Source organism: Apostichopus japonicus, chromosome 14, assembly GCF_037975245.1.
Source record: "Apostichopus japonicus isolate 1M-3 chromosome 14, ASM3797524v1, whole genome shotgun sequence".
In the NCBI taxonomy this organism is placed as follows: Eukaryota; Metazoa; Echinodermata; class Holothuroidea; order Aspidochirotida; family Stichopodidae; genus Apostichopus; species Apostichopus japonicus.
In genome coordinates, this window is record NC_092574.1 from 25,880,341 (window position 1) to 25,898,568 (window position 18,228).

Here is an 18,228-nt window from a genome sequence, read left to right on the forward strand (position 1 = left end):
TTTGATCACACATCGAGTATGGCTCAGTATGCAGGTGTGAACATTCGCCATTTGTTCCTACAAGCATCTGACCTCAAATGACCTCTGCACCCCCTACACAACAGGGTTAATATATGGGTCCACAAATATAGGCAAGTATGGTGCCTGCGGACCCTCACATTTCGTCAGCTCCTAACCTGTCAACCTCAGACCAAGGCAACATATTGCAGTACCCTCCCTTCTCACAGTCATGTAGCTCGCGAAGCGGACGTGTATATCCGCTGGTATGGCGTGAGTACTGACACATTCAATGTAAATATCGACACCTGTTGTGATGGCGCGGGTTACGACTTCGATACCCGACGTTCAAGGATAAACTTTTTCATTTTTTCGCAGCTCATTTGAAGAAAATACGAATTACTGTGCTTCTTTTTCCTTATGAAAAACCAACTCAGATGATGGGAGTTGAATATAACAAAATATATATATATATTTTTTTACCAACCCAAATCTCAGATGGGGGGGCACTCGGGGGGCACTAGGTTTTCCAGGGGGGGGGGGGGGGGGCACGTGCCCCCTGGCCCCCCCTTGGCGACGCCACTGCCACCACCCACCCCCACCCCCCACCCAACACTTTTCAATTGGAATTGATGCACCTGTTTAGAAGTAATTCTTCCACGATCATAATTTATAAACGTAAATCAGTGCATCGCAGTAGACACTGAAATAAAATAACAGTAAAAGACATCGCTGTTTATTATATATTTTATATCAATGTTTGTATAATCAATTTCTAAATTCCGCGTTACCATGAAACCTCTGTTGATATAATGCACCTTCTAACAACAAGAACAGCCTATATATATATCCGTTTATATGCATGTATGTCGATACATGTATTAGCATGTTTATAGTATATATGTTATGATTATGACGAGTTAGTGTGGTCATACTATGATATCGACATACTGAAGACCAATAAATGATAAACCAGTGGTCGATATTGTAGGCTAATTAAACCATCATAATATTGAACGTATATAGGCGCGCCTATATTTTGAACGCTTTCACACGCTATTTTTTGAACATAGAAATGCCATTACTTAAATATGTCGAAATTGTATCAACATGTCAAAAGCAATATAAACACGTCCAAAATTAATATCAGCATGAAATTAGGTTTGTGAGAAGAAAAAAAAGAGAATTATTTTTACTGACTGTTTGTTCGGAACCGTACCTTTTAAATGTGGGGTAGACCATTAACGTTCTGTTGGTTTCACCTCTCTGTGTACTGTGTTGCTATAGTAATGTATTGGAGATATATGTCCTAGTTTATGGTAATTGTTAAGTCATTTTCACCTGCCTCATTAAATAATTACATGGGCTATAGTACAGTAGGTCTAAACAAGCACAATTTTCCCTCCTGATGGTTCACCTCTGTTTGCTGTTTTCCTACGATAATGTTTGGAAGATACAACCCCTATTAGATAGTCAATCTTTACTATGTTGATATTCATAGGAATGACCAACTATTTTATGTTAAATGTTTAAGTTATATTCAACTGTCTCATTATTAAATAATTGCATGGCATTAATACAGTAGGTTTAAAAGGTTAGCACAGTTTTCCCAACTGCTGGTTCACTTCTGTGTGTGCCTGTGATGATATTTTACACTAAATGGCAATTCATATTCATCTGTTAAATTATCAAATAATTGCATTGCTACAGTAGATGTAAACTAGCACTGCTTCCTGTGTGTTCAGTGCCTGTGATGCTGTATTGTAGATATATGTCCCCTATCAGATAGTCAATCTTTTACTGTGTTGACGTTTCATAGGAATGCGTAACTTATTTACGCTAAATGGTAAGTTATATTCATCTGTTTCATTAGCAAATAATAACATGGGATACAGCACAATAGGTCTAAACTAGCACAGTTTTCCCTTTTGCTGCTTCACCTCTGTGTGTTGTGTTGCTATGGTACATTATTGTAGATATATGTCCCCTATTAGATAGTCAATCTTTCACTTTGTGGAATGTTTACAGGAATGCTTAACTATTTTATGTTAAATGGTTACTCAATTAATCTGTTTCAATAGCAAATAATTACCTGGGATACAGTACAGTAGGTCTAAACTAGCACAGTTTTCCCTTTTGCTGCTTCACCTCTCTGTGTGTTGTGTTGCTATGGTACATTATTATAGATATATGTCCCCTATTAGATAGTCAATCTTTCACTTTGTGGAATGTTTACAGGAATGCTTAACTATTTTATGTTAAATGGTTAGTCAATTAATTTGTTTCAATATCAAATAATTACCTGGGATACAGTACAGTAGGTCTAAACTAGCACAGTTTTCCCTTTTGCTGCTTCACCTCTCTGTGTGTTGTGTTGCTATGGTACATTATTGTAGATATATGTCCCCTATTAGATAGTCAATCTTGACAGTATTGATGTTTCATTGGAAATTGGAACACTTAACTATTGTATTTTAAATGTTTAAGCTATATTCACCTTTTCATCATCAAATAATTGCATGGCTACACTACAGTACATAGGTCTAAACTAGGAATGTTTTCCCATCTGCTGCATGAACTTTCTGTGTGATGTGTGCCTTTGGTATGTGTGTGTTCAAACTAACACAGTTCACTGATTTTGCTGGTTAATACCACTCTCAACCGCTGGTTCAAGAATACATTTCTACTGTACTGACAGTGTTCATATAAAGAGGCTCATAGGAAGAAAGATGTATTGTCAGTTATATTTTATACAGCTCTAGGTCATTTCACCATCATGTCAGATGAATAAAGTAATCACAAAAAGTATTATAATAAGCGAGATAACTGACATTGTCATAGTAAAGCAAACTACGTAGTTACCTGCATTAAAACATTCAATTCAAGAACCTATTCATTCACCTTTAAGCATTATACATGTCACTTTGCAATGAGTAAAAAATACCTTTAATTTTCTGAAATACAGATTTGTACCCAGCAGTAGGTCTTTGGTCAGATGGATGGTAACAAGCACCTGTAGTTAGCATATTAAAGTCCTATACAGTGAGAACACTATCACACATTGAGTATTGACACTTAATATACAGCCAAAATGGAAAGTGCTGGGGTTGTTTAACATGTAAAATGATTTTACCCTTCAGATTGCTTGTTCCCTTTATAGACAAATGGTAAATTTGTAATGACTAAAATTCAATGGATGTGTATTTGCATAGAACAATACTGCATGGCAAGCTTAATTTAGCAATGATGTTTCTATTCAGATAATATTAGTATTAACATGAATTGGACCTAATAGTAGTACAGTTTGACTAGATTTTGTTTGAGTTTTCCATTTCTTCTTCTTTTTCTCTGCAATGCAAGGAATGAAATGTGCTGGTGAATGGATCCATCGACATTGGTCATCAGTTTAGCCGCCTTACTCATCAGTCTGATAATCATCATAGTCTACTTGATGATAATATACATTGAAGTTGCCATCAAACCTGGTAAGCAAATAGTATCCCATCACTTGTGTAAACTTGTGTTTGTTTGTATAAGTTGGATGGAAATTTATTTAGGGATGATGCTGAAACTACCTCCGAAAGTTTGATTTCTCTAGTTTTTTTTTATTTAGTAACAGTAATATCCAAGTATATTGTTAACTTTCCCCACTTCTGTCATCATTCTATCATCATGTTCTGCAGTGAGTGTTTGAATGAGCTACCATTTGCTACAGGAAAAGAAGAAATATGGATTACCTTTAAACTACTGTACCTCAATCTAATCTAAAATACATTATGACTTCTGTGAAAAGTAAATTTGAAAATGCTGCAATTAAATGAAATATTTTTTTCAGGTTGACACACAAAATGAGGAGGAAAAGAAGAGAGAAACCAGAAGATGTTGCCATTTCCATGGTTAAACGAAAAACTGATAGAGATGGATTTTATGTAAAAGAAATACCACAAAAAGGTATCAAATTCAGTTTTATACTTGTGCTGTAATAAAGTAAGAATACCTTGACAGAAGTACCCACAAGTTTGTGTAGTGACATATTCACATTTAACATAGGACTAGTTAGCAATGGCATAAACAGTGAGTGAAAACAAAAGGAGAGTGACAATGAACCTAAGTGAAGAATGGGGCGAGGAGGGGAAAGGATCATTGGAGAATTAAGAAAAAGATGTTCTTCTTGGATGTTCAAGTAGTATGGATGTGGTGTGAAGGCATATTATTGCACACCCTTTCGACTGAGGCACAGAATGAGTGGCTATTAAAATTTTCAGCTGTGTTTTGAAATTGTGTGGTTTTGAAAGTCTTTCCCAATTTGGGTTCATTTTGTTGAATGTTGGGAAGGTGCAGCTAGTGATCTTGATAGAATGAGCAGTGAACTTTGTAAAAAATAACTTGGATTTTCTTCTCTGTTCTAGGCAGAGGAGTGTTTGCGAAGGTCAAATTTACCAAAGGAGAGTTTCTACTGCAGTATGCTGGGTCACTTCTGTCAGTTAATGAAGGAGATAAGCTTGAAGAGGAAGAAGGGTCATCAGGCTTTAGATTTTTCATTTCATGTAAAGGAAAGGAGTTCTGGTGAGTTGAATACCAAATGATTCTTTTGTGAGAACATGTACTACTCTACTCTTTAACAAATTGTTAAATTGTATGCCTGAGTGCAAATGTAAAGGAGTTCGCCAATTCATCTTGAACAGCGTGCTATATATTTGAAACACTGTTTGCATGCAAAATTGTTTGCTGCATACTTCTAGTACTTCGAAGCACATTACAAAAATCTTTTAATATTGTAGCAATGCATATGGGATGCAGTTGCAATTATGCAATAACACACGATGTACTTAAGTTCAAATGCATGGTGCAGTCGAGTCAACATGGTCAAATACAGAAATAATAGCACTAAACATATGTAATTTGTGGTTTAAACAGTTCAAATATGGGTAAATAATTCACATGCATAAGCCTGAAGACATATTAGCTGTTCCATATGTATACAGTAGTCAAAGCAATGAAACCTAAACTCCAATCTCTGAAGTAAATTGTAATCCTGAAATTGTTGAGTTTTCATTAACGTTTTACATTTGTGTCTGTAGTAAGTGACATGTCAACAATCACTCATCTTCTAATCAAACTATTAATCCTTAAAGTGACAGGATTAATCAAGGGTAGACTTGATGATATTTCATAATATGGACCTTATTTTCTTAAATACTATTGATGCAACAGAAGAACGAGAGACAGGGCCTATATTGGGACGGTTGGTAAACCACGGAGAGAAAAATGAAGTATACGTGAAGCCATCTATTCTTGATTTTGAAGGCACACCAGTAATATGCCTTTTTGCCCTCACTGACATAGCAGAAGGTGAGGAGCTGCTATACGATTACGGTGTGTCTAATCTACCCTGGAAGCAGCAAGCTAAGGTAAAAATTGAGGTTTTACCATAAGGAAGACTTCTGTTACTGGCAATCATGAGAATGAAACAAGTGTTCAACACTTCACATTGCAACTTGAAATCTAGAATACCTTTATAAGGAAATCCTTTGCTTTTCTATGAATAAAATGCAACCCAGTAGTCTTCTACTTCATGAAAGTGAATGTTTCAAAACGTTTGCTATTCTTTAATATTCTTGTTGTTGCTTGAAGTAACATATGAAGTTTACTTTCATGTCAGTTTGTTTGTTTATTGTATTCATTATAATGTTAATTATTATGAAGAAGCTATTCTCAGCTCAACTGTAAGATAGGTAACTTTGTAACTTTATAGTTTGCCATAGTATATATGCTATCTGGCTTTGTGTTTAGCACATTCATACAGCAAATTAGTGTAGCAAATATATGGAACCAATCAACGTTGCAACTCGTCTTTCACTTTTAATTGAATTTCTAGGATATTCAAAGACATCTCATTTAGTTGCATCACTTTGAGAATAATCTATAATATTTGCTGTGTATGTATGCTGATTGTGTCAATATAATATAAAATGTGCTCAGGTAATGTAGACAGACAGTAAAGAAACAACCTACTTGAGTTTTGTTTCTTAAGTTATTGACTTTATTCATCAGCATTAAGTAGTTCTGACTGATTTATCAACTTAGACAATAATTCAGTCAGGTGAAACTATGTTGAAACTATGATCATCACCGAACGAATTCACATTACTCAGACTTAAGGATGTATACTAACTTTGCTGAATATTACAGGCACATAATGAAAATGGATCAACATCATCTGTGGCAACGGGGATATCAGCATCTCTCAAAAAGGATATTTTGTCATCGCTGGAAAGAGAGTTTCAGATCAATATTCTGAGTTAATTTCGTCAGTCATAGACACAGAAGACTCACCAGAGAGCAATGCATCAACCAGTGACCCCACACCAATGACTGACAGTGAACAAAATGAGAAGGAATCATCATCTTCCACAAAGATATCAGATGAAGGGCTTGAACAATTTTCGTTGGTGATGGACACTAAAGAACCCTCATATGGCGATGTCTCAACTAGTGACTCACAACCCATGAATGCTAATGAACAAAACGAAGAGAGATCATCATCTCAGGAAAAGGACATATCAACTATAGGCACTAAAATAAGTTCATCGGTAATGCACACTGAGGACCCCTCAAACAGCAATGCCTTAAACTCTGACCCACAACCCATGACTGTTTCGGAACGAAATAAAAAGGGATCATCTCCAGACAAGGACATAACAGTTGAAGGACCTGAAATATGTTCATTACTCATGGACCCTGAAGACCCCTCAGACAGCTCTGCTTTAACATCTGATTCACAACCCATGACTGCTGATGATATGAAGTTTGCACCAAAGATTTTGATGAAAGAGACTCCAATGAAGCATACTGAAGTAAGCTCTTTGGTCCTGAACTTGGAAACTGAAAACGTTTTAAAAGATGCATCTCAATTACTCAATGAAAAGAGTCCACTTTCTTTGGAAAAGTATATGTCAGACATAGGATCTGAAATATGTTCCCTGATCATGGACACTGAGGACTCCTTGGAATGCAATGCCTCAACCATTGATTCTCAACTCATGACTCAGGACATACCTGCTAAAGGGCCTGAAACATGTTCCTTAGTCATGGACAATGAAGTCTCTGAAAGTGATGCCTCAACCAGTGAGTCAGAATCTGAGTCTTCTCATAGTGATGACTATGTGCCTGAATCTGATTATTCTGAGGATGGAGAAAGTTATGTCATACCCTTACCTCGATTCACACAGAAGAGTGGTTGTGTATCTAGCTCTTCAAGCAGAAAATGTTCATCTCACAATACAAAACAGAACTGTGAAGAAGAAACTGATTGCGTATCCAGCTCATCAGACATTATCAACCAATGCCCTCAGGAAAAAACCAGTTGTAACTCAGCATCATCAAGCAGATCATGTGGGATTCAGGTGTTGCAAACAAATAATGGTAGAAAAAGGAAATATGATAAGAGTGCATACTGCCCATTTTGCCAAACAAGCCAAGTAAGATTGCCTCGACATCTCTCTGAATTTAAGGAACATAAGGATGAGCCAGAAGTTATTCAATGGCTGGCAACTAAAGACCCAGAGCTGAAGGCTAAAAGACTTACAAAAATGAGAAATTATGGAAACTTGGTACACAATGCAAAAGTAAGGAAAGAAAACCAAGGAGTTTTGATTCCAGTTTACCGGCCAAATTTCACGGCAGATCCAGATGATTACTTACCATGCAGTGATTGCTTTGGCTATTATGCCAAAAGTGATCTGTGGAAACACCGTTGTCCATTTAGAAAGCATGTAGGCGCACAAAATGCAAAACCAGCAAAGAGGAGGAATTACATTAAAGAAGGGAAAATGATGTTGCCTGAATTTGGCCTAACCAAGATAACTTCAGAAATCTTTTCGAGTCTTAGATGTGATGAGGAAGGCGTTGCACGTTTCATTAAAGCAGACACGTTAACCAGACAGCTGGCAGAAAAGCTTGCCTTGAAACTTGGTCATGATAAAGACCAGTATACATATATTAGAACAAAATTAAGAGAAGTTGGCCGCATGGTAGTTGAATACAGACAATTGACTGGTGAAAGTAATGCATCATTAACCGACTTGATCGATCCAAAGAAGTTTGTAGCTGTTGTAAATGCCACACGCCAGACATCAGGCTTTGATGCTGATAGCCACGTTTATGAGACACCAAGTCTAGCACTAAAAATTGGTCACAGCCTGAAGAAGTCTGCAGAAATCTTAAAAGGTGATGCTCTAATGAGAGGTGATTTTGACCTTGAAAAGCGAAGCAAAGCCTTTATTAAGCTGTATAACATGAAGTGGGAAGAGCTTGTTTCAACGCATGCTTTGAGAACTCTAAATGAGAACAAGAGAAATGAACCAAAGTACCTCCCAGTCACAAGTGATATTGTCAAACTAACCAAGTACCTCAAAGACAAAGTTGCATGTGGAGTGAATGTACTGAAGAATGAGTCAACAAGTAAACCAAATGACGCAAAACATACCTGGAAAGACCTAGCTGAAGTGACCCTCGCCTCCTTGATAGTGTTCAACCGAAAGCGATCAGGTGAAGTTGCAAAAATGACGACATCAGACCTAACCAAATGCACAAAAGGTGGTAATGGAGTTGCGGTAGAAGGATTATCAAAATTGGAACAGGAGCTATGCAAAGTACTGTGGCGAGTAGAGATAATCGGAAAGAAAACTAGAACTGTTCCAGTGTTAATGACAAACGAGTTGAAGGAAGCATTGGATCTACTCTACCAGAGAAGAAGAGAGGCTGGTGTTTTGGAGACAAATCCGTACATTTTTGCAACATTGCACAGTGAAGGTCATATCAGAGGACCTGATGTGATTAGAACACATGCCAGGAATTGTGGGGCGATCCATCCTGAGTATGTAACATCGACAAGCCTTCGCAAGCACATTGCGACAGTTTGCCAAATAATGAACATAAAAGACAATGAACTTGACATCATTGCTCGTTTCATGGGACACGACATTAGGACATACAGAGAATACTACAGGTTACCTGATCAGACGTTGCAAGTGGCAAAAGTGTCTAAAGTCTTGTTCAACATAGAAAATGGCAACCTCCAAAATGTAGTTGGAAAGAGCTTGGATGAAATCCAAATACAGCCTGATGAAGGTGATAATACTTTCTTGTTTTTAGTTGGAAAAAGCAGCAGACTGTTTTATTTTATTAAATTCTGTACTCGAAGTAGTAATGGGAAGAGCGATGATTTGTCCTGTATGTTAGAAGAATCCATCATTACACCCTTAATTACATTATTCATCAGTACATTAGAGAGGTGTAATTGATCTGAACACAAATTCATCTACCTGCATTAATGCTTATCAGGTATCTGTTAGTTTGTGACTGTAATGTCTAGCCTTGGAACATGAGAACTCGGCCTTCAGTCATTTCAATGATGACCTTTAAACATGACATTGAAACACTTCAGCTTTAAGCTGCACCTTTGTCTAACGAACAGCCATGGTAGTAAGTACTTCATTAAATTTCTTTCATGATGTGATCTCACATGCATTGCAAGTAACTGTAAATAATTTGAACTAAACTTTTTGCCAAACAGTACTAATGATGATGTGCTAATTGGTAACAATTATCCACTTTCCAGAGGTCCCACGTGATGAAGACGTTGAAGATGATTACAGTACTATTGCGGTGTCATCCACTGCATCTGACTACACAGACTCCAAGGTCAAAGCAAGTGAAGGTATATGCAAATGCTATCAATTGTGAATTTTAAAGGTTATTACAAGTTGTCTTTTGTAATGTGTGAGAACTTCAATTTGCAACAAGATCATGAAAGAACTTTCACACAATCTTTTATAAATCTCATTATATATACATGTTATTTAATTGATCAGGTGTAAAGAAGACAAAACAAAACACAACGAAGAAGCCATGGACCAAAGAAGAAAAGCAAGTTGTAGCAAGAATATTCAAGAGCTGCTTTTTAAAGAACAATCTTCCTGGAAAACACAAGATCATGACTGCTATACATGCTGAGCCAACACTACAATCTAGGACGTGGAGGAACATCAAAGACTTCATTCGAAACCAAAATAGAAAAAGCGATCCATTGAGTTTTGTGACACTATAGTACCTTTGATCATGGTCTTTGCATTACTGTTACTATATACTACACTTACACTTTCTTTCAAATAAAGCCTTCTTGTTCCTGCTCAATCCTAGAGAAAAAGATTGTGGAAGACCTTCCAAAACTTAACATGCAAATAGTCAAGTCTTTGATGCATTCATTGAGGTCTATATTGATGAGTACCTTTTTTTATGCATTAAAGGTTTCAGTTGCGTTGGTGACAATGGTGATTTTGTAATACACTATGATTAGTTTACCAATTATAGTATTGGTAGTTATGTATAAGTAAAATGATGGGTGGAGTATTTTACCAGTAACATTTTAACAGTCAACTTGTCCTAGATATCCTTTTAAATTTACAGTGACATTGTAATCAATACAAGAACAAATAGTTTGTGAAATAATCCTATGATATGGTTTCATCTGTAGATGGTAGCATCATCCCTTCCCTTCAATATGGTGGGTGAACCAAGAAGGGTGTGAAGGGGAGGGGGGTGGTGGAGAAGTAAGAGAGGTGGGTGCTTAACTCTAATTAAAGTAAATGTTGTTGTTTATATAGTTTTAAAGTAAAAGTGTTTAGATAACATGTTTTAACGTTTAAGATGAAGTGTGTAAAGTTTAGCAAGGTGTGTTATCTACACATTTTAACAGTCACCTTTCTAGATATCCTTTTAATTTTACAGTGACATTGTTATCAACAAGAAAACAAATAGTTTGTGAAATAATCCTATCATATGGTTTTTATCTGTAGATGGTAGCATCATCCCTTCAATATGGTGGGTGAACCAAGAAAGGTGTGAAGGGGGGGGGGGGGTAGGAGGTGGTGGAGAAGTGAGAGAGGTGGGTGCTTAACTCTAATTAAAGTAAATGTTATTGTTTATATAGTTTTAAAGTAAAAGTGTTTAGATAACATGTTTTACGTTAAAGATAAAGTGTTTAAAGTTTAGCAAGTTGTTTTATTTACACATTTTACCAGTCACCTTTCTAGATATCCTTTTAATTTTACAGTGACATTGTTATCAATACAAGAACAAATAGTTTGTGAAATAATCCTATCATATGGTTTCATTTGTAGATGGTAGCATCATCCCTTCAATATGGTAGGTGAACCAAGAAGGGTGTGAAGGAGGGGGGGGGGTAGGAGGTGGTGGAGAAGTGAGAGAGGTGGGTGCTTAACTCTAATTAAAGTAAATGTTGTTGTTTATATAGTTTTAAAGTTAAAGTGTTTAGATAACATGTTTTACGTTAAAGATGAAGTGTTTAAAGTTTAGCAAGTTGTTTTATTTACACATTTTACCAGTCACCTTTCTAGATATCCTTTTAATTTTACAGTGACATTGTTATCAATACAAGAACAAATAGTTTGTGAAATAATCCTATCATATGGTTTCATTTGTAGATGGTAGCATCATCCCTTCAATATGGTAGGTGAACCAAGAAGGGTGTGAAGGAGGGGGGGGGGTGGTGGAGAAGTGAGAGAGGTGGGTGCTTAACTCTAATTAAAGTAAATGTTGTTGTTTATATAGTTTTAAAGTTAAAGTGTTTAGATAACATGTTTTACGTTAAAGATAAAGTGTTTTAAAGTTTAGCAAGCTGTTTTATTTACACATTTTACCAGTCACCTTTCTAGATATCCTTTTAATTTTACAGTCACATTGTTATCAATACAAAAACAAATAGTTTGTGAAATAATCATACGATATGGTTTCATATGTAAGTGATAGATTCATCCCTTCAGTATGATGGGTGAACCAAGGAGGGTGTGAGGGGGGAGGGGGTGGTGGAGAAGTAAGAGAGGTCGGTGCTTAACTGTAATTAAAGATTATATAGTTGTTTATATATTTTTAAAGTTAAAGTGTTTTAAAGTTAAAGATAACATGTTTTAAAGTTTCAGATAAAGTATTTTAAAGTTTAGCAAGTTGTTTTATTTACACATTTTACCAGTCACCTTTCTAGATATCCTTTTAATTTTACAGTGAAATTGTTATCAATACAAGAACAAATAGTTTGTGAAATAATCCTATGATATGGTTTCATCTGTAAGTGATAGCATCATCCCTTCAATATGGTGGGTGAAGCAAGGAGTGTGTGAGGGGGGGGGGGGTGTGGTGGAGAAGTAAGAGAGGTGGGTGCTTAACTGTAATTAAAGATTATATAGTTGTTTATATAGTTTTAAAGTTTTAGTGTTTTAAAGTTAAAGATAACATGTTTCAAAAGTTTCAGATAAAGTGTTTTAAAGTTTAGCAAGTTGTTTTATTTACTTATTTTACCAGTCACTTTTCTAGAGGGGGGTGTGGAAAAGTGAGAGGGGTGGGTGCGTTACTCTAATTGAAGTTGACAGGGTTGCAGATTTGTTCCTTTAAAGTGAAGTTTAATGTTATAAAGTTCACCAAGTGAGTTCCTTGTTAAGTTTTACCAGTGAAGAGTGTTTGAATGAACTACCAATCAGTGAGAGCATGTGGATGATTTGTAGTTATCAAAGTTTAAACTTTTCTGTTTAAAAACTTTAATTTTGTTTCATTAAGTGGCATTTAAGAATAGCCCTAGTATGTGGTTACCATACCCTGCTCTTTAACATGACAACAAGTGGTAGTTTATCTCATTACTTCAATATTAAATAGAAGTAGGACTTGTGCTGATGGATTGTCAACCTGAGCAAGGATTCACTTTTGTTAGATATTAAAGGGACATTGTATCTGAGCTTGTTCATGTATTTGCTTGAATAGTTGGCATATCATATAATGTCTCTTACTACTTTATGGCTGTTAGTAGGCCTATACTTGTTGTGGTCTATAATGAATTATTCACATAGAATAGCAACAGGTCATACGACAATGATGAAGGCATGTAGCACCACAAGTCACTTTCTGCAACTTGTAGATCTGCTGTATTGGCCCAAATATAGTGTTGTCATGTATGATTCATTGTAGTTTACTCTTTAAGAAGCCTCTGCATTGTTCACAGTGCATAGTACATGCAAAGAACAAGTGAGATGTGACGTTACCATGTGTCAAGTCTACTCTGTAGATATGATAAATACTCTAAAGGAGCTGCATTACATGACAATACATGTGAACTGGAACAAAAATTTATACATTGTTTATTGTCTATTTATACATTGTTTATTGTCTATTTGTACATTGTTTATTGTCTATTTGTACATTGCTTATTGTCTATGCTGTACATTTCATTATTCTTTGCATCGGTAAAGGTCAACATTGGAGCTCATACCCAATTCTGAAGAGATGTTTTATTTCCTACTGAGCTTTAACATTTTGTAGACTTGGACCCCGCCACTGATTGTGTCATGAGAATGTCAGATTAATTTCTGAGGCTTCACTGGTTAGCTGTTTTATATGTCTTTCTAAACTACACAAAAGTTTATAGCTCAATATAGTTTAGACAAACAAATGGTTATCTGTTACATATATGTACAGAAATAAAACCTTTCAGCAATGTAATACTTCCATGTTTGTAGGATGCTTTAGGCAGCCATATGTTATAAATAGCTGTGATATCCAGAGGTTGTGCAAACACGCCCCGCTTAGATTTTGGAAAACCCTCTGCTTAAGTGTACACATCCACAATTGGATAGTATTCATTCAAATCCACAGTTAATATATGGAAACTCCACACTAAAGACACAGCATGTCCGCAGTTGGATAGTATTCATTCATATCCACAGTTGATATGGGGAAACAACGTACTATAAGCTACCGTGTCCTCGGTTGGATAGTACGGTATTCAGTCAGATATGGAAAATCACGTTGATCGCCAGTGATGACTAATTATGATGTTAACGTGGCACTTGTGTTATTTATATGTACAGAAAATATGCCATTAACAGTAGGGTGGTGGTTTGAGCTGTCACGTGTTAAAAATATCTTGCATATGGAGGATATGCAAACATGTCCCTGGTTAGAATTGGGAAAACTACTACGGTGTTTCCAGCATTGGATTGCCTTCCCGTTGTGCCCACAGTTGCCATGTGTTAACTCACACTATACCCTGTCCACGATTGGATAGTCCGGTTTTTCTATGATGTCCACAGTTGAATTGTGGAATATCACATATTGGTATTTGATCATAAATAATGACTATTCCTAATGTTTGTGTTCGGAAATTATAGGGTGGTGGTTTGAGCTGTCATGTGTTGCAAGTACCTGGCATATAAAGATGCTATGCACACATGTCCCCAGTAAGAGTTGGGAAAACTCTACGCTAATGTGTCCACAATCGGATAGAATTACCTTCGCATCCACAGTTGGTATGTGGAAAGTACACACATTATTGTGTGTCCACGATTGGATAATATATTTTCATTATGTCCACAGTTGCATGTGGAAAATCACATAATGATAATTGATCGTAAATGATGACAAAAATAAACAAATCAGGTATTTACATGATGTTTTATTAACAATCAAGGAAGTACGCTTGTAACCTGTAAACAATAACTTGATATGAAGACGTCCACTCTTGCATAGTATCAACATATGGTCCCCGATTGAGGGCATTTACATGTATGTGTGTGTGCGTGTATGTATGTATGTATGTATATTATAGATCCTCATGCAAGCAGGAACTCGCGAAGAAGCAATCATCGGCTTATAAAAGCCGCAAGCTGACCAAAGTCAGTCTCTTAGATTCATATTTAACGCCCATGATTATGAATTGTCAATTGTCAACAACTCTCTAACTGGATGACATATATTAATCTTGGAGTGACTCGAACTCGGGACCTTATGATTGAAAGGCACCGCCGTTAACCACTAAGCTCACACTCCTAATAAACTGTTGACATTCATATAACGTCAGCATAAACTCTACCCATTTTACATTCTCTCATATGGACTATTGCAATGGTCTTTTTATCAACCTCCCGGCCTCCACACTTCATCCCCTACAAAGGATCCAAAATTACACGGCTAAAATTATTCTCGGCAGATCAAAATATGATAGTGCCTCCGCAGCATTGAAGGAGCTGCACATCCTCCCCGTCAATGTCCGTGCCGAGTACAAGATCCTCCTCCTCGTTTATAAGTGTATACATAATTCAGCACCAGCTTATCTGTCCGAGTTGCTGGAAATTAAGACACCTGGTCGTTCAACACGCTCGTCAAAGGGCATCCTTCTTAGGGTTCCTTTCACACGCCGAAATTGTTTCGCAGGCCGCTCTTTCAGCGTCGCTGGCCCTAGACTTTGGAACGCTCTCCCCGTCGACACAAGAAATTCGAAGACCATCAGAACTTTTAAAGCTGCTTTAAAGACTCATTTATTTAAGAAATCGTTTTTATAATTGTTTTGTTTGTTCAGCGCCATTGAGTGTTTTTTTACAGTAATGTGCGCTATACCAAGTTTTACTACCTTAACCTTAACCTTACATTATGTACCGGGTAGCTACGGAGCTGCACGCAGACGTGTGGGTATATATAGCACGGAGATACACATAACATACTTGGCTTTAACCTGCACAGATTGTACAAAATTCGATAAATCTTTTTGAGTCTGTCGATTAGATTTTGAGTTCAGACTTTTTTTTTTTAAATAACTGACTAATATAGAATTTTGCGTATAAGAGTATTGTTAACCTACATGTCTTTCTACAGTTTTACTGTCTATCGTTAAGCCACGCAGCATCGTGCCATTGTGAACAAATTTTATTTCCTTATCATCATGAATGTGGTCTATCTAGAATGCATTTTGTTACTATAAAGCAGACCTCAGAACCCGCTTCAATATATATATCAAATACCATTATTAAACACAGAAGAAATGACCACTTCAAACATTTTATTGGGTATACGTTGACAATCACGTGCTTGACATTTTAGTGTAAGAAACATAAATAAAGTCTGTATATTGCCTATACTATATGTATCTATAGTCCCGGCACAGTACAAACTTAACATGCGCCGGGTAATTTAGTGACTGAATTTAACCTTGCTAATTCAAGAATTGTCGATATTTAGAGATAGTGATGTTTGCATAATTGTGCAGATTGTTCTTTAGTCAGCACTTACTAAATTTCTGGAACGTATCTTTAAGTGTAAAATATATGATTAGGCCTACATTTAGAAGGCCTACGTGAGACTAAGGCTAGGTCAGTTCGTGTACTACAAAAAAAAAAGAGGAACCGTCCAATAGCCTATCATATAGTATCACGTATATACCGGAATGCAATGGCCGGGTGACGAGTATTTATTGCTGCAAGCATGCACTGGCATTTGTTAGTGGCATAGACCATGGAGGTAAAAACAGACCTCCATGCATAGACTAACGTAATCAGTAGTTACAGTAAAGATTAATGTATGATACATGACGTCATGACCCGATTCCTTATTCTATCAAACTTCAGTACCATAGGCTACAGGAACGATGAAATTATACTACATCGTCACATTTGCAAAACTAAATAAATGAAGCAAGCAAAGAAGGTAACTCCGGATGTTTATATATTAGACATGTCTCTTTGTTCTTTATTAGGTTAAACTGTCAGTAACTCCTAGAAAGAGGCATGCACGGTTTGCACCACAGATGGGTTTATATACCACCCAATAGCGTATGAATATTCCACTGATTTGGAAGAATATGTCTATACATTCCCAGCGTAAAATAAAGTTTGAATGACATTAGATATCACAGAGGGTCAGTTATATGCATTTCTAAAGTATTCAGTAGCATTTCAATTACGCAGGTTACAATTCAGTAACCCCCAGCCCCACCCCCCCCCCCCCTTACATTGTTTTACAGATAACGTAACATGTTTAATGCTAACGACAGTGGCATCATCCATTTTAAATCACACAAATAACAAGTAACCGTCTCGCCCCCCCCCCCCCATCGGCTCCAATCCCACCCCCATCGGCTCGACTCCCCGTATGCTCATGGTCACCCGTCTTGCGGCAAGCTTAAGAGACTAGCGAGTGGCGACTGCCTTTACAGGTACCCACCCTTGCACACATGTAAGCTATAGTTATTCAATCTATACACCCGGAGGTTAACCTGCATGTATCGGTTATATAAAATGTTGGGTACCTACCGGTGGTTGAACCAACGTACTGTTGGGTCGAAGTAGGTCTATACTGAAACTCCACGTACTGCAGCAAAGTCATTTGTCGCCAACACCATTCAGTGATCAACACAGAGGTTCATACATAGATGAGCGATCGACCGACTGCTCCATTAAAACTGATTCCGCAAGAGTGAACTTCTTGATTTTAACTCTTAATATCGCAATACTCTGCCTAAACTGTGCAAAATGATTGATTAGTTTATTAGCCCTCGCTTATATCAAATTATGATGTACAGTGTTAGCCGTTCTGAGTAAACTATAGCCTTGTACGGTCTATATGTATATCTATATACATAGGCCTGTATATATTTGTATGTAGGCTATAAAGTGTATCGTATATCATGTCATGTACGCAGAGCACGAAGTCTATACACATACTTCCTGTGACCTTTCGTATTCCCGCATGACTACAAGTTTCATATATATCAATAAAACCAGATCACAATAGAAAAAAAAGTTTGAAGAAAGAAGTAAACCGCTGGAAGCCGAACTAAAAGGTTTGCTTTGTCACGGTTTGTCAATTGGGGACTCGAGAATCATGAATATGGCGGATATACGTAATTCCCGAAAACACTAAAAGGTTGGATGGGGGGGGGGGGGGGGGTACCAGGATTAAGCGTATCGTAGGCACTAGGCCTGCGAAGTCTTGGAAGTTAAAATTCCTCAACACTATATCTAAGCGAAGCGTCACTACATGGGTTGGTGCGTATAGTATCATACGAAGAATTGTTTTGGCTAGTTTTAGTTAGGTAAATACCTCCTAGATGATTGCCGGAAAATGACACTCGTATCCCGACTCACGCTCGTATCCTGAGTCACCCGATTCACGCTTTCTCTTATATCCATCCGATATGTTTATTTATGTTAGCTCTCAACCTATACTGTAAACTTGCTGAAATGAAAACGAAGCAATAGGAAAGTTGGACGGCAGCCAAATTAGTGAAAGAAAGAAAAGCTGTGTTCATGGCATAGAAGTAGGGAAGGGGAGAATGACGTCATTGGACGATCAGTGAAGCCGATACAGTTTTGATGACGTCATGCGCTGTTG

General features: G+C 37.0%; 2 protein-coding genes and 1 long non-coding RNA gene across 4 annotated transcripts in view; 2 read left to right on the forward strand and 1 right to left on the reverse strand.

Moving 5' to 3' along the window:
- LOC139979420 (acid-sensing ion channel 1C-like) overlaps positions 1–17,465 on the reverse strand; it is a 38,159-nt gene extending 20,694 nt beyond the window's left edge. For both annotated transcript variants that reach the window (XM_071990189.1, XM_071990190.1), the window contains exon 1: positions 17,148–17,465. In XM_071990189.1, the coding sequence (XP_071846290.1) occupies positions 17,148–17,220 (73 nt within the window). In that variant the 5' untranslated portion in view covers positions 17,221–17,465. The remainder of the gene's footprint in view (positions 1–17,147) is intronic.
- Positions 2,010–4,603, forward strand: LOC139979711 (uncharacterized). Its single transcript, XR_011797283.1, has 3 exons — positions 2,010–3,482; positions 3,833–3,948; positions 4,407–4,603. It is a non-coding gene; the product is annotated as an uncharacterized lncRNA (long non-coding RNA).
- On the forward strand, positions 5,257–10,265 carry LOC139979419 (uncharacterized). Its single transcript, XM_071990188.1, has 4 exons — positions 5,257–5,408; positions 6,190–9,129; positions 9,620–9,718; positions 9,873–10,265. Exons 2-4 carry the CDS (start codon positions 6,369–6,371, stop codon positions 10,106–10,108), a joined length of 3,096 nt encoding a protein of 1,031 aa, XP_071846289.1. The 5' UTR covers positions 5,257–5,408; positions 6,190–6,368; the 3' UTR covers positions 10,109–10,265.
- Positions 17,466–18,228: the final 763 nt, after the last annotated feature.